Source organism: Monomorium pharaonis, chromosome 10, assembly GCF_013373865.1.
Source record: "Monomorium pharaonis isolate MP-MQ-018 chromosome 10, ASM1337386v2, whole genome shotgun sequence".
NCBI lineage: Eukaryota > Metazoa > Arthropoda > Insecta > Hymenoptera > Formicidae > Monomorium > Monomorium pharaonis.
The window spans coordinates 17,979,522-17,999,999 of record NC_050476.1 but is presented as its reverse complement, the minus strand read 5'-3'; the positions used below and the strand labels follow the sequence as shown (position 1 = coordinate 17,999,999).

Sequence of the window (20,478 nt, the reverse complement as noted above, 5' to 3'; positions counted from 1 at the left end):
TGAGTAGGCGATAAGCGAAGAAATATATATATTTTTAGAACTGTTATTTTGAAAATATTAATACGCTTATGTTAATACGTAACACGTCACGTTTAATTGATAAATTTAACCGCTTTTAATCTTCCTTCTTCTTCTTATCTACTTGCTATCGACACGTACGAAAACACGTTTTGGTTCGTGCAGAAATCTTCTAAAGATCACGATGTCATGAATAAGGCAAAAGTGATATAAAAGTCATGGTTTTTAAAATTATTATTGGTTCTTTCTGCTTGCTCCGTTAGCAAAAAAAAAAGTGAGATGAAGTGTTACGTCTGCGCGATTTTGCTGCTCATGTGCGGTCTAGTTCACTTTGCTTTGCAAAGTTCAATACAAGTATCAGGTATGTTAATTCACCGATTAAGAGAATATTGTTGATATGAATAAATTATTATGTTTAAATACTTGCAAAATTGTAAAAATGTATTAAGTAGTTTTTAATGTTTAATGAATTTATAAATGGCGCAACATCGCTATTGATTCTCTCTCTCTCTCTCTCTCTCTCTCTCTCTCTCTCTCTCTCTCTCTCTCTCTCTCTCTCTCTCTCTCTCTCTCTCTCTCTCTCTCTCTCTTGGAAGATTCTTGTTGCATACACAAAGTCGCACAATTAAAATAAGAGGTTGAGCGAAGAGAAAGAGAGAGAGAAAGGAGAAGAGAGGATCGAAAGAAAAACGATTGCCCAGTAATTAGCAAGACATTATTAACATAACATTATTACAATGATGTAATTTTTATAATATTTTATATTTCTAAGAATGTATTTCTTAATTTTTTATATAACGTTATTATGAAAAATATTTAAAAAAAAGAAAGGAATAAAATTGATAGTTGCATCTATCAAAATGTTGTCATTGGTTTTCTGCAACCCTGATTGATAGTCTTACTACAATAACTTTGTGAGATGCTGTCATCACCGAGTTAGCTATGTAATTATTATTGCAATTTATTTTTAAAAGGTAAAAAGCTAAATAGCGCGCGCGTAGCACGCGCCTGTAATGTTTTAGTATTTATAAATAGTAGAAGAGAGAAGGATTATAATGAACCACCATTTTCCCAGGAAGAATAGAAAAGTCAAAAAGACGGCAAAATGATGTCATAAAACGGTTAAATTTAAAATAATGTCAAAGTGCATAAAACATTAATGTTTTGTATATAACTAATAATAACATGTAAATGCAAGAAAATTTGTAAATCATATTCTTCCGTTATTTACTCACATATAAATATGTATTTAGGTCATTGCCAATTTGGATCTCAGATTTTTCCTGTAGGCCGACATTCAGTTTTTCCGTGTATGGAAATAATTTGTCATATGGATGGTCAAGTATCTCTGTTCAAGTAAGACAATTTATTATTTAACAAAATTTATTAGTACAATATTGCGGCAATATTTACATTAAAAATACGTTAGATTAAAAAATACATTAATATTGCATTAATAATTTTTCCAATATTTAGTTGACATCAACTGGCAAAACTCTTTAACGTTTCCGAGTATTTTTACATTTAAAATACAGAAATAAATAAACAAAGAATAAAATCGAAAAATTTAGTAAAATTAGTTATATTTTTCTTAGTATACGTACGTATTTTTTAATAAAGAAATTATATGGTTTGATTTAGTTTATTAATATATAAATTTCAGACTTTTTATTCTTAAAAAGAACAATGAATATAGCTTTTAGTCAATACATGTCTCTGAAATATTATAATAAAAAATAACAAATAAGTACCAGGGTTCTAAATAATGCATTACAATTTCATTAAAGAATATTTTTTCAATAACCAATAAAAAGATTCTTAATTATGCATTACTTTTGAAATAATTAATGTAATTTTTATTTATTATGCATTATATATTTTTAAAATAATTAATGCAATTTTTTTCATTACGCATTATTTTTGAAATAATTAATGCGATTTTTTTCATTATGCATTACTGTTGAAATAATTGATGCAATTTTTTTATTACGCATTACTTTTTAAATAATCAATGCGATTTTTTCCATTTTGGATTACTGTTTTAATAATTAATGAGTAAAAAAATAATTACTTATTAAAAAATTAATAAGTAATGCATTATTTTTTAATTTGCATTTTCATTACTCTGGTGAATACATTACTTTAACTTTGCCAGAAGTTTCAATTCTATATTTTTTGTTCTTTGCAATAAAATTGTGAAGAAATAAGAAAACAAAATGTTAGAATGTGATACATGCTGCTCATTTAGACGTGCTTGCTTCTTCTAAAGAAATTGCCGAATGCAATAGAAAATCGTATTAGTTCACACTTCAAAGTTTCTCTTTTGAGAATGGCACCTCAACCGAAGTTTGGCACAAGTGAGGAAGTATACATTTCACCGAAGCCAAATCTTTGTTACCTTATTTTTCTTCTGATATTTCTAATATTGCCCATGTATATTCTAAATTAACAATTTTGCTTTATAATGAAGTTTGCGATTACAAAATTTTATCGTAATTTCAATGTTAATATTAATTTTCTTAAATGCTTTCTTTGTTATCTAATTTTGAATAATTTTATTCTGTTTCTTTCCAGATGCCCTACATTAAAGTGTGAAGTACCAGCCGTCAATAGAGTTGTTGGTTATACAGACATGAATTTGAACCTAATATTTCCAGAATGTTGTCCAAAACCTGTTTGTCAGTTAGATCAAGAACTTTATAAACAGATTGCCGAAGATCAATTCCACAAGTTACAGAAGTAATACTCGCATAATGCGAAAATGTATTCTTAACTTGGAAATATTGTTACAAATTAATATTAATTAATAAAATTATTATTATTGTTTCCCATTGTTGTATCACTTGTCCATTATTTTTTTAAATTGGATAAAGAATTACGCTTTATTTCACGAATAAAATTAATTCTCACTAATGCTCAAAATTTAAAAAAAGTGCAAGTATTTATTTAACTTTACAGCAGAGGGTTGTGATTGTATGTCACATTTAAAACGAAATTATAAAACTAAACAAATTTACGAAGAGAATATTTACACCGACAAGATGGATGATTGATTGAAAAAAATTATTATTTGAATAGTACTAATAACAAACATATTTTTTATCAAATATCTATAACATTTATTTCAAAAAAGTAATATTTTCTAAATTATAGAAAATATATTACTTATTTGAAATTAAGCCTTTTTTCTGTCAATGTACGATTTCTGCATGTAGTAAACCTGTTTATTTGTAATTTTTATTTAAGTTATGCAATACACAATCAGTTCCCTAAATCATACATTTGAATTTGTACATATTTATTAAAAATTTTTTTGTAGAATAATTCATTATTTGTTTGTAAATAAATTGACAAAATAATCAATAAAAATACACTAATTTTTAGTGGCATATTTATAATTTGTCAATCAGTGAAATAAAATATACTGATCTTTCAATTATTATACATTAATTCTGAAGTAAAAATTAATGAAAGATAATTAGTGAATACTCACTAATTAATTATCAGAACTATAAGTAATTATTACCACCGCAAATCAGTGATAATACTGATTGCAATTTAGAGAGTATACGTCTCTTATAATCATAATATATTACAATATATTTATATACTGTATTATAATATTGTTTTTCAATTTCACACTTTATTTCACAGACCTTTCCTTTTTTTATTTAATACATATATAAGAAACTATACAGATTTATTACCTTAAAATTCAAGAAAATTTACGACTTACCGGACAGATACGCAGCAGCGGAGTTGTAAGTTGTAACACAGTTTGCCTTAATCTATAAAGTACAAATAAATCCAAATTATACTAATATCTAAAATAGACTTCACGTATTTTTTATTTCTACAATTTTTTATTTGTACAAATATGTGAGACACTAATGATTCATAGAAATATTTCAAAGTAACTTAAGATACTTCCGATATGTATTATGTGGTGATGTAAAATATCACTTTATCGTAAGAATAGACAAGCAACGACAAATAAAAGAAGTAGCAAATGAAAGCAATTAAGTCATAGGCCTCCTTCTTTTCTTTCCCTTTTGCAGTTGCAAAACGTCCACTCGCTAAAACAAGATTAAAACGACGTTCGCACGTATAATATCAAAATCGACCACAATGCGACAATTGTCGCCCGGCCGGCACTTTGCACAACATTTTCCGGCATATCAACGGCACGCGACGTCTTCAGGTTATACTCTAGTAAAAATGTAAAATCGAAGCGTAAGTCGAATGTAAAGGGAGGATAATAGAAGCGTTAACACTTTTTTTACATTTTGTTGTTTCAATTTACGCTTCATAGAAGATTTGTTAACACTTCTAATACTCTCTCTATTCCGTGGCAAGACAAAAATTTAAAATGTAGTCTCTCAAGAGTAATTAGGATTTTTTTCAGATTTTTTGCATGTATTTAACATAAAAAATGGGACAGGACAAAAAGGTACAGACCGTATTAGTAAAAATAAGTGTACAGACGGAGGGTTAATTAATATCAGTGAGCCTAACGTTGATTTAATCTTTCTTTCCTTATCTCTTTGTCACGTGCAATATCGCACATTTTACTTTATATCTTGTTCACATAGGAGTTGAAATGTTTTCCTAAATATCACGATCTCATGAAAAAAGGAAACATGAATATAAAAGTCTCTTGGTTTTTTAATTTATTATTGTCTTTCCTTGCTGATGATCCTCTAGGTAAGAAAGTGAGATGAAAAGTTATGTCTACGCGATCTTATTTTTGGTATATGGATTGGCTCACTTTGCTACGCAAGTACAAGGTAAAGTTTAAATTACTAGATTTATTAATTTGCCGATTAGCAAATTATCATTAAAAAATATATCGTTTTGACCGAATGGTATAAACTTATAAGTATATATAAAACAGTGTAGCAAATTAAAAAACGCAATATTGTACACTGTTAATAACTCTCAAAAAACTTTTAACCTCTACCTAATAAAAAGAAGCTATCCTTATATGCAACTTCGGTACCTCAATTTTTTAGCAAAATTTTTTCAACTAGATTATGATTATTCCCAAATTATTGGTTGCATATAACTACTAATAACGTGGAAATTAATAAAAACTTTTAAATCATGTTCTTAGGATATTTTTTAATTTTACTCACATAGATACGAATTTAGGTAATTGCCAATGGGGACCTGCGTTTGTACCTTTAGGTTCGTACACAATTAGTCATTGCAGACATTTAATTTGTCATCTGGGCGGTATAAAAACTATAACCGAGTAAGTAAAATTTTATCATATAAAAATATCCATTATACAGAATGGCAAAATATTTTTTGATATAACGCTTGCATTGTAAAACAAAATAAACTGAGTAAAAGACCTTTACTATTTTGTAATTTTTGCAATAGTATAATTAATCAATTGTTAATTTTTAAAATAATCGAATTTGCCAAATGCAAGTGCGCCACAAGATAGACTTGTTTAGCAAAAAGCGCGTTTGCCATCGCTAGACACACGGGTTAGTTTTGTGCTTATACATTGCAAATAACATCTTTATAAATTAATAACTCGTTAATTATTGGTAAAATTGCAAAATGGTAGACAGTTTTTTTTACTTAGTCTAGCCTGTTCTATCTCTATGCAAGCGTTATGTTACAAATTTTCTGTCCATTCTGCACTGATAGAAAAGAATGGTTAACTCAAATAAATATTAATTTAAATAGCAATATCATATTTTATAGAAAATAAATAATATTTATTTCAAATAAGAAATATTTTCTAAATTATAGAAAGTATTACTTGTTTTAAATAAGTGTTATTGATTTTCTATAAAATATGTTATTGGTACTATTAAAATAAATATTTATTTGAGTTAAGTATTCTTTTCTGTCAGTGTGTCCATTTTCTTTTCCATCTCACAAACTGACAGAGATATATCTAACAAAATAATATCAAATTAAGTAGTTTGATCTAATAATTACCATCACTTTCTCATGATAAAAAATTTATATAAAAGTACCACATTTATATATGATCAATGCTAATGTAATTTTTATATTAAATTTCTTTTTTTGTTAGCAGTACAACAAAAAATACCATCTGCAATACGTGCGGTTCGGCTTTTTTCCACTCGCGCGGGTAAACGCACCCGTGCTAAAAAAGCCAACTTTTCAAACTTTACACAATGTACTATTTTGTAATCTGATTTTATTTCGTTTTCTTCCAGATGTCCACGCTTAAGTTGTCCATCAGGTGAATTACTTATTGGTCATAAGATCAGAGATATTAGAAGAAAATATCCAGATTGCTGTGAACAACCCATTTGTATTCCTTATCACGAGTATTCTCCACTAGCCCCACAATATTTAGACATTCAATTAGTAAAACGGGATTAAATAACGAGAAATATCCCTATTATTATTAATGTTTGTACTTTTTTAAAAGAAAATAATTGCTTATAAAAGCATACACTGCATTGACTTTTCTATAAGTAACAAGAAATAGATATTGAAATATCTCGCGTTGCCTTTGTTAAGATTTCTTGCAAACAAATTTCCATTTAAGTTATAGAAATAGTTTTTTGTATTGAGTTTTGTATATTGTAAATTCAAATAAAGATAATTTGAATATTTATTTTTCCCGGTTTATTTTCTCTAGTTGTAAAACGCAGTGTTTAATTTACGAGTATATTGTTGAGCCAAATGTTGACTTGATCTTTTTTTCTTCTTATCTTCTTGTCGCGTGCAATATCGCACATTTTGCTTTATGCCTTTATTCATATAGAAGTCGAAATGTTTTTCTAAAGATCACGCCATGAAGGAGAGAGAAATGAATATAAAAGTCCCCTCGTTTTTAAATTATTTCTTTTTGCTGGTGATCCTTTAAGCAAAAAAGAGATGAAAGGTTACATCTGCGCGATCTTATTTCTAATGTGTGGACTAGATCACTTTGCTACGCAAGTACAAGGTATGTACATTTTTTAAATACATTTATTAATATGCCAATTAATGGCAAATTAAACTAAAGGAAAAATATTGTTGTCTCCATACAGTGCAAAATTATAAATATATGTAGAACAATTTAGCTAATTGACGTGATATTGCTGTTGATATCTCTTGAAAAATTGTTAATTTCTATGTAAAAAAAACATACTACCTCCATATTTTAATAACAGACACCATAATATTATGATTATTTCCAAATTGTTATGGTCGCATCTAATTTATAATGGAAATGAATATAAATTTTTAACCCATATTCTTTGAATATTTTCGGGTTTTATTCACATCGATACGAATTTAGGTAATTGCCAATGGGGAGAACAGATTATAAGCGTAGGTTCGTACAACCTCCTTTCATGTAAGCTTTTAACTTGTCACCTGGGCGGTATAACAACTGTAAAAGAGTAAGTAAAATGTTATATTATATATATCATATAAAAATAATCAATTACAAATATATACAGTATATCCTTTATATAAATTTTCCTTCGTATCTCATAAAGATATAAGATTTTTGGAAACGGGAGTTTTTTCCTGCATATTAATACATCATTTGAAATATGTTTTAAAGTTTTTTTATTAAAAAATAAATCTATAAATAAGTATTGCATATAATATTAAATAAAGTAATAAAAAAAATAATTAGTTTATGATTTCCATGATTCCAACTGTTCTGCTCATCTGAACGAATCAAAGAGATTCCTAATTAGTATGAGTTGCTACAGCAAGTACCAGAAGAAAAATTATTAATAATTTAAACATGACGTCATTTTAAATGTTTAATAATGTAATACTCTTCAAACATGCATGCAGATATGATAAAATACGTGTGCGTGCATCTCAATAAAAAATATTAATTTATTTAACACATGTTAAAACACAATAATAAAGTTATTTGATAAATTAATCATAAATTAAATTAATTACGTCTGTTTTTTTTTTAATTCGAAATCACAAAAGCCACACAACATACATCTTTCAGAAAGATTTCTAAAAGATATCTGAAAAATATTTTCTGTGCTGTATGGGCAATCAGAAACGATTCGAAAGCAACGGAACAATTGTCGATAAAGCTCGGGGCACATAACACATATGTACTTTTCTCCTACATGTGCATTCTCTCCACTTTTGATACATTTATAATTAACAATCCCTATGACATGATAGATCATACACAAGTACAAAATTTTATCGTGATCAATGCTAGTAAATTTTATATTAAATCTCTTTTCTATAATCTAATTTCTTATTTTGTTTTTCTTTTTAGATGTCCTTCTTTAACTTGTTCTACAGATGAAGTATTTGTTGGTTATACTAATAATGCTGGGTCAGAATTTCCAGATTGCTGTCCACAAGCTCTTTGTAGAAAACGGAACTAGGATCACAATATGCAGTCAAAATAAAATTAATAAATTGGGATTAAATAACGAGACATACATCTCTATTTGAAATTATTTTTATAAATAAATATCATTTCCTTATTTATATTTATCAAAATACTTTATTTCTTCACGCGCTTATTGTTCATTAGAAAAAATCAATCACCTCTCGTGAATAAAATTGTCAGATGTTTAACATTTTCATTAAAAAAATGCATTAATATATAGGTTGCCGAAGAATTATTTAATTTTACAACTAAATCGTATGTTTGGATAATCATTATGTATTTTAAAATTTTATTATAGAATTTATTAATAAAAATTAATTACTTTTATTTAAATAATAAATTACAATAACTAATAACATATTAGTATAACAAGTAAATCTTTTAATATACAGTCTACGATATTTTCTGCTGCGTAGCTACGCGTAAAAGCAATTCTTTATGCTGATACAAATTTTGTAATCATATAGAGAATTATAAAAGAGTAATTAAGAGTTTCGGTTGTAATAAATAAAAAGGTGCAATCTTCGTCCAGGAATACATTGAAAGCTAATTGTAGGTATTATCTTATTGTAGCATGTAAGGTGGGTTACCCGTTGAATTTCGATATATTGATTTAAACGATATAGATATAGAAATCTTTTCAAAAATTTTCTTAAAAACATGGATGTCTCGAATTCGATTAAATTTTTATGTATTTAAAGTAATTAAAAGAATTTCTAAAAATTTATCGTGCACTTTCAAGTTTGTAGAACAAAAGTCTGTATTTTAATTATTAGAAAAAGGTAAAATAATTTACATATTTATATGTATATTTATATGTGGTATTATTAGCAAAAAGTTTGTAATATTTTTTTATGTTTTTAGAAACATTTCTTGCAATAAAAAGATATTTAAGAAATTATTTAGATCTCTTTTTTTATTAATAAAAAGAATATATTTTAATATTGTAAAAAACATCTTTTTCTAATATTAAATAAGATAAAAATAGAATAAAAACAGATTTTAATAATAAATAAACATTTTTTTTTTACATTTTAAGGAGTAATCATATTGTTGAAATATATTTTATTGTTTATCATTACATTTTAAAATCCATACAACAAACGTGTGATATCACACATTTTACTTTATGTTTTGTTCCTGCAAAAGTCAAAATATTTTCCTAAAGATCACGATCTCACGAAGGAAAAAATGAATATAAAAGGTTCATGATTTTTAAATTTATTATTCTTTTTCTGCTGGCGATTCTCTAAGCAAAAAGTGAGATGAAGAATTACGTCTACGCGATTTTATTTCTGATGTGGGGGCTGGCTCACTTTGCTACCCAAGTACAAGCAGGTACGTTTTCAAATACTGGAGCTATTAATCTTCCAATTAACAAAGCATCGCTGAAAAAGAGGTATTATTATGTCTGGATATTATAATTAAGTTCATAATTGATATCGATTTAGAGAATATTTGACTAATTTATAATATTTTAATGGCAGGTTCTTTTAGTTTTTGTGACGAAATTAGATAATTATATAATCATTACCCAAACTTTCGTGGTCGTATACAGCTAATAATAACGCGGGAATGAATGGAAATTTCAAATAATGTTCTTCGGATATTTTTGAATTTTACTTACATAAATGCCAATTTAGGTAACTGCATATGGGGAGGCCAGATTTACAACCCAGGTTCGTACACAATTCGTCCATGCAGGCGTTTAACTTGTCATGAGAACGGTATAATATCTATACTAGGGTAAGTAAAATGTTATAATATATATCTTTTATATATATATATATATATATATATATATATATATATAATAAACTGCATATATGCATATACGCTGCATATAAGATATATGCAGCGTATTTCTCGTATAAGTTCTTCTCCTCATTTCACAAACTAACAGAAATAGACTTAACAAAAATGATATAAAATTAAATGGTCTGAACTAATCTTTATTGTAATCACTGCAGTATTATAATTACTAAAAAATTATCTATGTAAGAACGAAGAGGCATTATACATAATTTTTTAACAGTAAATATGAATATTTTAATATAATAGAATAAGCGTTAAATCTTTTTTAAAAAGTACAACAGTATATGATGTTTTGCGAGTGATAAATACTTTTTCATTTTTGACTTTGCGGCAAACTTTGGACTTTTTAGCAGTACTAACTAGAAATATTATTATTAGTTGTTTGATAAATCAATCACGAATTAAGATAATTGCACCGATTTTCTTTTAATTCAAAATTCAAGATAAGTCAGTCAAAAATAATTCGAAAATGATAGCAAGTTTATTGATAAAATTCGGGATTCACATGGTATGTACTTTCTTTCTACGTGCACACATTCTTGATCTCCACTCCTCATATATATATATTCTAAATATCATCTAAATAATTAGTAGCACTTCCTATGTCATAATAAAGCATACATAAGCACAAAATTTTATCATGATCAATGCTAATATAAATTTTTTATTTAATCACTTTTTCGTAATTTTATTCCGTTTCTTTCCAGATGTCCGCCCTTAGCTTGTTCTTCAGCATATCTGCTTACTGGTCATACGCGTAGGGATGAGAAAAAAGAATATCCGGATTGCTGTCAACAACCCATTTGTCTTTTCGGCATGTAAAACTACAATATATGCAGTCAAAAATAAATTAATAAAACGAGATTAAGTAACGAGACGCTTCTAAAATTATTTGTATAAATAAATATAACGTGTTTTTTCCTGATTTTATTAAAATACTCTGCTTCTTTACTTGCTTATTGTTTATCGAGATAGAAAGAATCACGCCGCCTCTTTCAAATGAAATTAATCAATTATCAGATATATATTTTTTCAATTTTCCTGAAAAACCTCAATATTAAATTATCAGAGAATTATTTTACAACTGTATTGTATATGTTTGGATAATCTCTGTATATTTTTTGAAAAATCTTTTGTAAAATAATTCATAATTAAATAATAAATAATAATTTATAATTAAACAATAGATTAATTATTATAAGTCATAACATATCCCTTATAAAAATATAATACTAGATAGTATTAAATTGATCAGTAATTAATACTTATTTTAAGTAATTAATACTAAATAAATATTAATACTGACTAATTTAATACTGTCTAGTATTAAATGTATGCTGTTAGTACTTTAATACTTAAAATAATTACTAGCTAATTTATACTGCGCAGCAATAATTATAAGTCGATCCCTTCATCTGCTAAATTAGAAGTTAAATTTAATTAAATTCACGCACTACAAAACTACCCCGGTGTGAGTTAAGATTCTAGGATTAAAAATCATAAATTAAGGGATTTAAAAAAGAAAATTTAATAACGATTTATTGAGAATTTCGTGAAATTTTCCGCCAATATAATTGGATTAAACTTTAAAATTATTATAACAAAATTATTATAATATAATGTAAATAATATAACAAAATTATTATATCATTAAACAAAGATGCTAAATAAAACTAATATACTATATATGTATTTGTCTCGCATTTTGCTAATTGGACCCGCCACTTTAAAATTCTGACACCAAATTCCATATTAAATTCGAAAACCCTTATATATATAAATTATATACCCTTATATAAATTATATATAAATTATTTAATATATTATATAAATTGATCAATTGAAAAGCCCTGATCTGTATGTACATCTCTGGAACGGCAAAATTATTTTTATTCTCTCTCTTCAAATTTTTACACGCTTCTGACTAAACCGAAAGATATGCATTTCTCCAGACAATAATATATAATTTATGTCAGACTTCAGGATGGAATTCTGCTGTTGAAGGGAAACATCAATTCATTCATCAATCGCCGTGCACCTAACGAGCACCCGCGGGGCTCAAATGTGCAATGTTACGATGTTGGGTATAATTGCGATAGAGAAGGGGAAAAGAAATCTATTCCGCGTTCCCGTTCCCGTTTGTCGGGAGCGAGAACCGGGAACGAGCGAAAACGGACCGCCGTGAAACGGATCACACGGAACGGGAACGGAGCAGTCGCGCGCGCAACCGCCGTCGGATTGTTGTTTGTCAATATTCTCTCCTCCTCCGCCTTCTCCGCCCCCACGTCGCTACATCGCTAACAACTCGCGGCTCGCGGCTCGCGGCGTCGCTTATCTCCTTTATCCTCCCGCCGCCGCTTCGGGGGTACGCGCATCGTTCGAGGACGAAATCCGTCGCGGCGAACGTTTCGCTCGTACGTCGCGCTGGCATGACGTACGGCGGACGACAGGTTCGGTAGCGCGACGTGAACGAATCGTCCACCCATTTAACTTCTCTCTCTCTTTCTCTCTCTCCGACGTTCTTTCCCTCCGCCCGCCCACTCGTCCGCGGCTCCCAGCCACCGTCGCCGACGACGCCAGGACGTTGGAATGTGTGAACGTAGTGGGACACGCGTACTGTAACGTGCAACGGACGCGAGCGCACGTGCGTGCATACACGTACACGTACGCACACACATACACGACACTGACACTACACGATGCGCCGACGAGCTCCCCGCCGTTAGGAGGATGCGCCGACCCGTGACCTCGTCGCCGGCGGGACTCCGGGCTTGACAGCGAGCGGCAACGGCAGGTTTTCGGCTCCCCCTCCCCCCGGGAGGTGACGTCGTCGCCGAGCGAGGAAGCTCCTATAGTTGAAGCTTTCAGTCTCCCGAGGTGTCAACTGATCTCCGGAGGAGTACACGGAGTATATTGCGGCGAGGTATTCCTCCACGAGGTTTCGAGGAAAACGTGAACTACATAGCGCATCCTATCGAAAGAGGGGAGGCGCCAGACTAAACGTGTGTGACGCACTGGAGAGAATTCCCCCAGTGTCTCATACCAAATGTGCGAACGAATTCGCTATCGGTGAAACGGCGGGTGTAAATAATGTGAGTTGACTCCCGCGGGGTAAACAGAAGGTCAATTCCGCCCTGATAAACACGCACAGCAGCTTTGTCGGTGTTAAACTCGATGTATTTTTGCCGATGGTATGCCAATGTACTTTAACGATTAGAATTTTATTCAAAAAGACTAGTTTTGAAGTTTATATCTTCTCTTTTTTTTCTTTGCAAGCTGAAAAAAAATGAGAAGAGAGAAAGAGAGAAGATATGTCAATTTTTTTAGAAGACATTGGCTGTCTTTCTGAAATATTTATTAATTTCTTTTCTCTTGTGCCTGTATTTCATTTAAAGCTAGTCTAAATGCCTATGAGATGTATAAACACAAGTCTATGAACAACATTTTGTTATTTGGTCACTGAACATAGTTCCATACAGAACCTCAATTTTACAATGTACTTTTAATGTGTAAAATGTATTGAATTAACAAGAGTGTTTCTTGGTTACAGATTTATTAGAAGAAAATGTGTGATGACAGAGTGATAGAATATAGAGACATAGGTGGAAAATATACGATCGATTGTGACAGACTACTGTGTATCTCGCTTAGTTGATGTACGGGAACGTCTTGCCTTAGACGTTTGGCTAGCGCTTTCATTGCATATCTTTAGTCGTCGCTCTTGGTTGGAAAATACTCCGGAGTTTAGAAAACTACGTAATTTCATGAGGCCGAAGGTGCCTCGAAAGAGGGGAAACTTTCTTTTAAGAAGGTATTGCGTTCTACAATTGACTGCAACGAACAATGAACCATTCGGGAAGCGGAAAACGCCAGGCGAAGGTTTTGGAAGAAAATTATTGGGACTGCAGTGTCTGCACTTATAGGAATACAGCGGAAGCATTTAAGTGCCTCATGTGTGACGTCCGCAAAGGTACTTCTACGCGGAAACCCCGCATAAACCCCCAATTGGTAGCTCAACAGGTTAGTTTAATCATTCAACAATGCATATCTTGGCAAAAATTTTTCTCAAAATTTTTCACTTTTTAGAATTTTTCAAAATTTCTATATTGTATAAGATTTTTAGAAAATTTTAAGGTTTAATTGTTTTAATTGGAATATTCGTCAGATTTTTTTTCAGTAAAACTTAAAGACAAAAATAATTGAAAAAAAATTGAACTTTGAATCAAAAATTAAAAAAAAAAAATAGTTTTTACTCTAATTTTAACGTTTCTTATTCAGAACAATTATGAAATAATATTTTAAAAATTTACATCTAGAAATTTTTATATATTTAATAATAATATATTTCAAGATTTTCATCTTTTATAATAATTTTTTAAGAAATATAAAATTAAAAAATATTAAAATACAGTCATGAAAAAGTGTATATTTTTTTCTAGAAATTTATATATATATATATATGATTTCTGATATAATATGATTTTTTAAAAAAGCTTGAGGAGGCTGAAACATTTTTTTTAATATTTTTTCAGAAATCTCTACGATTTTAAAATATAAAAGTTCTGAAAAAAATTTTTTTACCACAATATTATTTTTTGTAATTTATACATTAAAGTTTTACAAAAATTAGTTCTACAAAAACAAAGAATTAAATTTTCAAAAGATAAAAAACTTCTCAATTATTTATTAAATAAATATAGTAATTTTTCTAGATATACATATAATAGGTATAAGAACAAAATGTTAGACATTAATATTTTGAGTACTAATTAAGATAATAATAAATCTCTAGAAGCTTGTTTGGTTCTTGAAAATTTTGTAGTTATTATCTCTGTATATTATAATATTTTATATTTACTTTTTTTTAAATATTAATAATGATAAATATTAGGAAATATTACTTAAAGTGTAAAGCAATAATTTTTTTCACTTTTTATCCTACTGTTTATAATTTTTTTTTTAGAATAACAAATATTATAAACTTATATTTTCTGTTTTTTTTTATTAGAGCAAATTTATTCATGATATGGCTACTGATAAAAAATGATTTGGTACTATTATCCAGATTTTAAGAAATGACTTTATTAAATTTGTTTTTTAGGAGAACTCTTCATATAGAGGAACAAGTCTTTTTTATCAACTTAACGCAATTATTTATTTTTAATTTATTTCTCAGTTATTATATTTTGAAATTAGAGCATAATTATATTTTGTCATATTTAGGTTGCGCAGCAACAATATGTACCACTTCTGAAGCCGGGCAAGAAAGAAGGGAGTGGCGGTAGTAGCACGGCCAGCGGCGTCAAAGAAAAAGAGCGCAAACTGGACAAATTGAGGCGCAAGAATAGGCATCCACCGCGTTTGAAAAATATCGACCGTAGCACCGCACAATCGAACGAGGTAACAGTTAATAATGTTACCGTCACTATCACGGAATATAAGCCCAAGGTGAAGAAGGGCTCGGATCAGTCGAGCAACGCGAGCTCCGAAGGCGGCAGTCAGCACGATTCGAATCAGGACTCAAGAAGCCTCGACGTAGGAACCGATGCCTAGTTTAAATACTAATGTTACATATGTGTGTATGAATTATTCTAATTAATATATTGCATGTATGTCAACTCCATGGTCAACTGTACATCCTCTAAGCAAATGACTGACCATTTGTTGACAGTTGGCTCTTTTCTCTTTGCTTTGCGTCGCAAATACGGCGCAAGTATGACGAATCTAATAAGGTCATGCATTTTATGATGTCAACGGGGATATTATTATTGACTGAGCAATTTGTATATTATCATTCAAAGAATGAAGAATAGAAATATATGTACATTATATATCACTGTTTTACTCGTTACACAAGTATGGAATACCGTAGATGGGGATGACTTTGGATAAGTTTCATTATATCTCACACTGTAACTTGTAGCGATTTAACATACTTATTTTGGTTCTTTACATATACTCATAAAAGTTCTTTATATTGATACAAATTATATTAGAAAAGAAATATCTTATACCCAACTTACTATTTTTTGAAATAAAATCAGTTTAAAGTCACCCGTTATAAAGACTAACAATAAGTCATATTTTATTGACATTTCAATGTGTTCAGAATTTCAGGACGCGCCAAGCGATGAGATGACTTAGGTAAAATATTAAAAATTGTCAAAATAATGACTTCTTGTTACAATTTGACATCTGATCGATATTGTAATATAAAAATTTCTATAAATAATTTCTGAAATAAAAAAATTTCTATAATAAAAAACGTGTTTTTAAAAGTCAACAAAACACTTCCACATTAATAACGTACCTAATTACATTTTTTCGTAAAATATATAATAATAAAAAACTTAATTGACCAAATACAGTTATATCAAGTATGTACTTCCTACAAAAAATGACAATTCCCATTTAATTATTCTTAACAGTAAATAAAAAATTTAGAATTTTAGTTTGAAAGTAAATCTATTTTTTTAATGGTTCTGACAATATCTTCAAAATTTAGTTACTTGTAATCTTTATATATCTTTTATATTTAAAGACATAGCAGTGGAACTGTTCAATATATCTCATACAAAATTTTACATTTATCAACATCTAAGATATTTATGATTTATGAAACAAAATTCTTTTTTCTAAACATTTTTAAATAACGTTTAGAGCTACATAAAAAATGTTTTTATTAATAAAAAATTATATATTAGCAGTGGAACTGTTCAATATATCTCATACAAAATTTTACATTTATCAGCATCTAAGATATTTATGATTTATGAAACAAAATTCTTTTTTTTAAACATTTTTAAATAACGTTTAGAGCTACATAAAAAATGTTTTTATTAATAAAAAATTATATATTTATAAAAATAATTGTATTTATAATTTTAGAGTGTAAAATTTGCTTGTTTTATTCATAATGCACCGCACGCTATTTTACGGAATATGCAACAAGATTAATTAAAAAAATTTAAGTATAGTGACAAGAGAGCGAATTAAAAAATTTATTACCGAGTTATATTGAGTTAAATTGTCTTTTAAAAAACAAAACTTGTTTCTTGTCGCCTTTCTGTATTTTTTATTACCATATTGCTACAGTTAAATTAACAACCATTGTAGTAATTCTATCATATCTGTTTATAAAAAAGAAAATTCTAATTTTGTAGTAAGTACACTTTGTACATTTTGTCCCAAGTCAACTCCATTTACGGTAATTTTGATTGCTCTTTGCGCGTTTTTTGCGAACAAAAAATGTACTTAAAAAGGATCGTTCACTTTACGGACGTTCTTTTGTTTCGTAATATTTATTGAATTTATTTAAGGAGATTCTCTAGTTTAAAATAGTGGAGGAAAGTTACACAACTTTTCTTACTTTTTAACAAATAAGAAAAGGAAAGAAAAGCCATTGTATCTAAGAAATAAATAATAAAATTTAAACCTATTATTTGTTTAAAATATTTTCTTTAAAATAGACATATTTATGTGAAAATAATTTGAAAGATTATTTATATAATAATTTAAATATAATTTAGATATTGATAATTTTAATAGAAACATGATAACAGAGTATTTATTTGTTCAGTAATTGGTAACCAAGAGTCAATTGTTTCAATTACTTGTAAACTTACCTATCAGATAAACATATATATGTTTATTTTTCTTTCTAAATACATAAAAATAATAGGTACCTGTTGAGTAAAGCTCAACAAATTAGAACACTCGGTCTTTATATAGAGAGCAAAAAATGATGATAATTTTATGTAAAATTTTTTACATTTTAAACGTATAATCTTTTTTCTATTAATGCAAATACTAATACGAAAATTCTTATTAATATAAATATTAATATAAATATAGTTTATCAGTTTCTTTGCACTTTGTCTATGATTAAATTAATGAAAATCATAGGAATTATAAAAATTTATTTAAAAATATTACTGAAAGGAAATTGTATGTGTGTGTGTTTGTGGTAAAAAATTTCGAAAAAATTTAAGAATTTCTATATTATACTTATTCTCAAAATTTGATCAAGTTCTTATATTAAATGACTAGAGAATCTCTTTAAAATCGATGTGATATATTTAATGCAACAAAAAAAAGGAAGAAAGCAAACTGTAGATAACAGTAAACTGGAATTTTACATATGAATGTTGTTGATATACAAGATATTCGGAAATTTAATCGACAAACTTTAAGAAATGATTAGGGACATTTCAAGGATTATTTTTTTTTTTTGTAATTGGACTTGGGGTCGAAAATGGGTTGTTATATCATTATGACGGTAATGTCAGCAACGCAAAATAATTCGCCATGTATGTCACATCACAAGCCCAGTCTAGATAGTGCATGACGTCCAAAAAGTGCCATAATTAAATGGTAATGTTCGAATACATTCTGTGGGTCAATGATAAAATTATGATTCTCATGATACTTTCTGAGCATATTATCATAGTAACAATCCATCATTTCTAATCCTAAATCCATTTATAAATAATGATCCATAGAATGTCTCCAATAATTCCTCAAAGTTTCGTCGGTTGAATTTTTGAACATTCTGTATTCAGTTATAACTTTCCTCGATTTTCATTGAATTTACGAGACCACTGCCAGGAAATACGTCAAAGACGGTTACTGTTCGGAATTTCTTAACAAGACTAATCATTGGACTGGCATTGGTACATATTCTTATTCCATCTTAATTCTAATTATTGCGATAAATTTTCTTGAAACATAAAATATTTAAATAATAAAATTATTTTATCGATTTTCGCTAATTTATTCTGTACTTTTATTAAGTACAGTTAAATTTGTTAATTTATAATTGTGTTTAAAAACGTTCAATCGCAATTGTATATACAGATAAATTTTCAAATAATGTAATATACGTGTACTTAATATATTAAATATTAAAACAACGTTCTATGATGAAGGAAGAAAAAATGTCAGGAAATATGCGAATTAAGACTGTAAAATAAAAAGACATAACACTTTATTTGATAATGCAAATGCGTATACATATATAAAAAGGATCGTTCGAGTTCATTGTTTTACCATATTTGTATAACTGCCCAACAAAATTTCTTAACACTTGTTGTATTTATTAAAAAATACCCCTACATAAAAGGACCATAACAATTCCTTAAGTAAATGAATAAAATGAAAAAGAAAGGGTTTCTACAAAGGAATAACATTATTAACACTTAACGCATACCTTTGTTTTCTAGACTATACACTATATGGGTCGTTCAATATTAATTTTCATCATTTTTACAAGTATATAAAAATGATTAAGTTACATATACTTAACTTTTTTTTTTAATATTTGTATATTTATAAAAGTATATAAGTGTTATAACTATTTGTAATCGACAAGATATTTCAAAGGAAAGAAATGCATAGGACTCCAAAGATTTCAAGATGTGCGTTAAATGTTAATATTACTCCGATAACTATACTTCGAGCTCATTGTAAAGCTAGTAAACTATGAGCGCATTCACGATTCGTGATTCGTATAACATTTGTGAATAGTATAAAGGGAAAATTCGTTGTTTCGTTATGCGCGATTCGTCATTCAGACTTCGCTAGTTGAACGGTTTTTTTTATAAATCTTAAAGTATGCGACTCAACATGAATGATATGTAACATTATATCATCATGAATGATATACTGCAAATTGCGAATAGTATTGGGGAAAAAAAGAATGACAAATCTTCTCGAATGTCGAACGAATCTCTATGTGAATGCTTAATCTGCAACTAGCTTAATACGATTCTGCATTAAAAAGTGAAAGTAAAGTATAAGAATCTATCAGTATCAGAATAATTAAAGAATTAATATATAAATTGAGGGTTGTATATTCTCGATAAACGAACAATATTGTCAACGTTTGGTAATATTAACCTTTTCGGTATGGAACAGCGCAATGAAAGAACGCTCTAAGTGGCCGGAACAAAAATACGAGTAATTCTCTATATTCTGAGCGCATATACACTAAAAAACTGTTGGTTTTTTAAATATTAAAATATTTTATTCCTGTTTCCGATTTTTAAATACTTAAAAATGTTTTAACTTTAAATAATGTTTAGATTTTTAAAAACAATATTTAAAATTCTTAAAGATATTTCAGATTTAAATGTTTTAGTACATTACATTTTAGTATTTTAAATCTAAACATTGTAAGACATTTTTTAATATTTAAAAAACGGAGGCATTTCAATGCAGAAAGAAATAAACATTTTAGTATCTCTTAAAATTAAATACATCTTCTATCAACGGCCAAAATA

The 20,478-nt window shown here is 28.3% G+C and overlaps 3 protein-coding genes across 7 annotated transcripts; all 3 read left to right on the top strand.

The window, feature by feature from the left end:
• The first annotated feature begins 60 nt into the window (after window positions 1-60).
• On the top strand, window positions 61-2,950 carry LOC114255366. Its single transcript, XM_028193881.2, has 3 exons — window positions 61-379; window positions 1,272-1,374; window positions 2,593-2,950. The coding sequence occupies exons 1-3, from the start codon at window positions 298-300 to the stop codon at window positions 2,759-2,761; spliced, it is 354 nt and encodes a 117-aa protein (XP_028049682.2). The 5' UTR covers window positions 61-297; the 3' UTR covers window positions 2,762-2,950.
• Window positions 2,951-3,084: 134 nt separating this feature from the next.
• LOC114255367 (venom peptide HsVx1) lies at window positions 3,085-8,583 on the top strand. Of its 3 annotated transcripts, XM_036292660.1 has the most exons (4): window positions 4,814-5,272; window positions 6,222-6,961; window positions 7,298-7,400; window positions 8,264-8,583. In XM_036292660.1, exons 2-4 carry the CDS (start codon window positions 6,892-6,894, stop codon window positions 8,373-8,375), a joined length of 285 nt encoding a protein of 94 aa, XP_036148553.1. In that variant the 5' UTR covers window positions 4,814-5,272; window positions 6,222-6,891; the 3' UTR covers window positions 8,376-8,583. The 3 variants fall into 3 exon arrangements, with proteins under 3 accessions (XP_036148554.1, XP_036148553.1, XP_028049683.1); XM_036292661.1 differs by lacking the exons at window positions 4,814-5,272; window positions 6,222-6,961 and adding an exon at window positions 3,085-4,805 and having other exon boundaries at window positions 8,264-8,483; XM_028193882.2 differs by having other exon boundaries at window positions 4,814-6,961.
• Window positions 8,584-12,403: 3,820 nt separating this feature from the next.
• On the top strand, window positions 12,404-19,314 carry LOC105832666 (RING1 and YY1-binding protein). Of its 3 annotated transcripts, none has more exons than XM_012673812.3 (3): window positions 12,404-13,290; window positions 13,749-14,218; window positions 15,422-19,314. In XM_012673812.3, exons 2-3 carry the CDS (start codon window positions 14,042-14,044, stop codon window positions 15,749-15,751), a joined length of 507 nt encoding a protein of 168 aa, XP_012529266.1. In that variant the 5' UTR covers window positions 12,404-13,290; window positions 13,749-14,041; the 3' UTR covers window positions 15,752-19,314. The 3 variants fall into 3 exon arrangements, with proteins under 3 accessions (XP_012529266.1, XP_012529267.1, XP_036148683.1); XM_012673813.3 differs by having other exon boundaries at window positions 12,404-13,389; XM_036292790.1 differs by lacking the exon at window positions 12,404-13,290 and having other exon boundaries at window positions 13,396-14,218.
• The last annotated feature ends 1,164 nt before the right edge of the window (window positions 19,315-20,478 follow it).

Bases quoted from the DNA above. Each gene is read 5' to 3' on its own strand.
- LOC114255366 (XM_028193881.2), top strand. From the start codon at position 298: ATGAAGTGTTACGTCTGCGCGATTTTGCTGCTCATGTGCGGTCTAGTT. The intron at 380-1,271 runs GTATGTTAATTC...ATATGTATTTAG, and splicing joins AAGTTCAATACAAGTATCAG to GTCATTGCCAATTTGGATCT. The intron at 1,375-2,592 runs GTAAGACAATTT...GTTTCTTTCCAG, and splicing joins GGTCAAGTATCTCTGTTCAA to ATGCCCTACATTAAAGTGTG.
- LOC114255367 (XM_036292660.1), top strand. From the start codon at position 6,892: ATGAAAGGTTACATCTGCGCGATCTTATTTCTAATGTGTGGACTAGAT. The intron at 6,962-7,297 runs GTATGTACATTT...ATACGAATTTAG, and splicing joins CTTTGCTACGCAAGTACAAG to GTAATTGCCAATGGGGAGAA. The intron at 7,401-8,263 runs GTAAGTAAAATG...TTTTCTTTTTAG, and splicing joins GGTATAACAACTGTAAAAGA to ATGTCCTTCTTTAACTTGTT.
- LOC105832666 (XM_012673812.3), top strand. From the start codon at position 14,042: ATGAACCATTCGGGAAGCGGAAAACGCCAGGCGAAGGTTTTGGAAGAA. The intron at 14,219-15,421 runs GTTAGTTTAATC...TGTCATATTTAG, and splicing joins CCCAATTGGTAGCTCAACAG to GTTGCGCAGCAACAATATGT.